At 57.2% G+C, this 1,668-nt stretch overlaps 1 protein-coding gene across 1 annotated transcript in view; it reads left to right on the plus strand.

Moving 5' to 3' along the window:
- HADHA (hydroxyacyl-CoA dehydrogenase/3-ketoacyl-CoA thiolase/enoyl-CoA hydratase (trifunctional protein), alpha subunit) overlaps positions 1–1,668 on the plus strand; it is a gene marked incomplete at its 5' end in the record, with an annotated part of 18,560 nt that overhangs the window by 9,889 nt on the left and 7,003 nt on the right. Inside the window, 2 exons of the mRNA XM_009084351.1 lie at positions 855–964; positions 1,221–1,355. Coding sequence (XP_009082599.1) covers positions 855–964; positions 1,221–1,355 — 245 coding nt within the window. The remainder of the gene's footprint in view (positions 1–854; positions 965–1,220; positions 1,356–1,668) is intronic.

The following is a 1,668-nucleotide window of genomic DNA, read 5'->3' on the forward strand; positions in this document are numbered from 1 at the left end:
TTTTGTTGCCCATCTGTGGTCCTCCAAAAGTAAGATGAGGCTACTGCTGTCAGTGAGAACTGACCTGTTTGTAGAGTCACTGCAGAGGTTCTCACTCCTTCAGATGCTTTAATTTGTGCTGTTCATGGGAAAGGGCCCTGAACAAGCAGTTTCCTGCTGCCTTTTGCAAGCACATTTAGAATTGCATTGGTTTGTGTGGGAAGGGACCTTACAGCTCACCCAGTGCCACCCCCTACCCTGGGCAGGGACACCTCCCACCAGCCCAGGTGGTTCCAAGCCCCATCCAGCCTGGCCTGGAGCACTCCCAGGGCTGGCAGCTACTTTGGACAACCTATGCCAGTGCCTCAGCACCTCACAGGGAAGAATTCCTTCCCAGTACCCCCCTGTCCCTGCCCTCTGGCAGTGGGAAGCCATTCCCTGTGCCCTGTCCCTCCATCCCTGGTCCCAAGTCCCTCTGCAGCCTGCACCTCTCCACTTCAGGCACTGGAAGTGGCCCTGAGGTCTCCCTGGAGCTTCTCTTCTCCTCTCTGGGTGAACACCCCCAGCTCTCCCAGCCTGGCTCCAGGGCAGAGCTGCTCCAGCTCTCGGAGCATCTCTGTGGTTTTCTCTGGACCTGCTCCAGCAGCTCCACATCCTCCTGATGCTGGGGAGGAGGTGGTGGTGTGGATTGGGCTGTGCTTATCCCAGAATGTGCCTCTCTGCAGTGCTCACACTGTCCCTTCCATTTCTGACCAGGTCACTGCCCTGTGCAGTCAGGCAGTGGCTGTGCCCTCCCCGGCCATGGTTTTGGTGTGCTGGCAGTGAGACAGCTGCTAACTGCCAAACTCTCTGCTTCCCTCTTCCCTTTGTTCCAGAGCTTCGGCCATCTTGCACTGACGAAGGAATCCAAGGCACTGATGGGACTCTACCATGGGCAGGTGCAGTGCAAGAAGAACAAGTTTGGAACACCTCAGCGAGAGGTCAAGTAAGTTGAGCATGGGATGCCTGAAGGAGCACTTGGAGTACCTCCAAAGGGACCCAGTGGCCTGGAGTCCTGGAGAGCAGTGTGGCAGAGCAGAGATTTCCAGCCCCCAGGGGGCTGATCCTCTGCAGATTGGAGGTCCCACTCTTGCATAGCCTCACTAAAGACGGTGCCTGTATGGACAGGATCTGTGACAGTAGCGATGAGAATTCAGCTCTTTCCAGCTCTCAGTCTGTCCTCTTGGTCCTTCCCTGTGCAGGACTCTGGCTGTGCTGGGAGCAGGACTCATGGGAGCTGGCATTGCCCAGGTGTCTGTGGATAAGGGCATGAGGACCATTCTGAAGGACACAGCTCAGAAGGGCCTGGACAGAGGACAGCAGCAGGTCTTCAAGGGGTGAGTTCAGAGGGGCTGGCTCAGGGTGGGATGGGGCACAGCACCCCTGCTGTCAGCAGGCAGGAGCTCCTGACACCTCTGTCCCTCCCTCAGGCAGGACAGGAGTGCTTTGCTCTGAGGCTGTGCCATGCTGTGTGCTGGGACAGTGCTGTGAAACAGCCCCAGTGCACTCAGCTCCTGAGCTGAGACCCAACAGATGTCACTTCAGCTTCTAGATTCAGCAGTGACTTCCAGAGCTAAGGGGGTGGTAGTTCTGGCTGCCTAAGGGCCCATGTTGGGAGGCACTGGATCAGACCCCTGGAAAGCTGTATCT

This window comes from Acanthisitta chloris, unplaced genomic scaffold (assembly GCF_000695815.1).
Source record: "Acanthisitta chloris isolate BGI_N310 unplaced genomic scaffold, ASM69581v1 scaffold8721, whole genome shotgun sequence".
NCBI lineage: Eukaryota > Metazoa > Chordata > Aves > Passeriformes > Acanthisittidae > Acanthisitta > Acanthisitta chloris.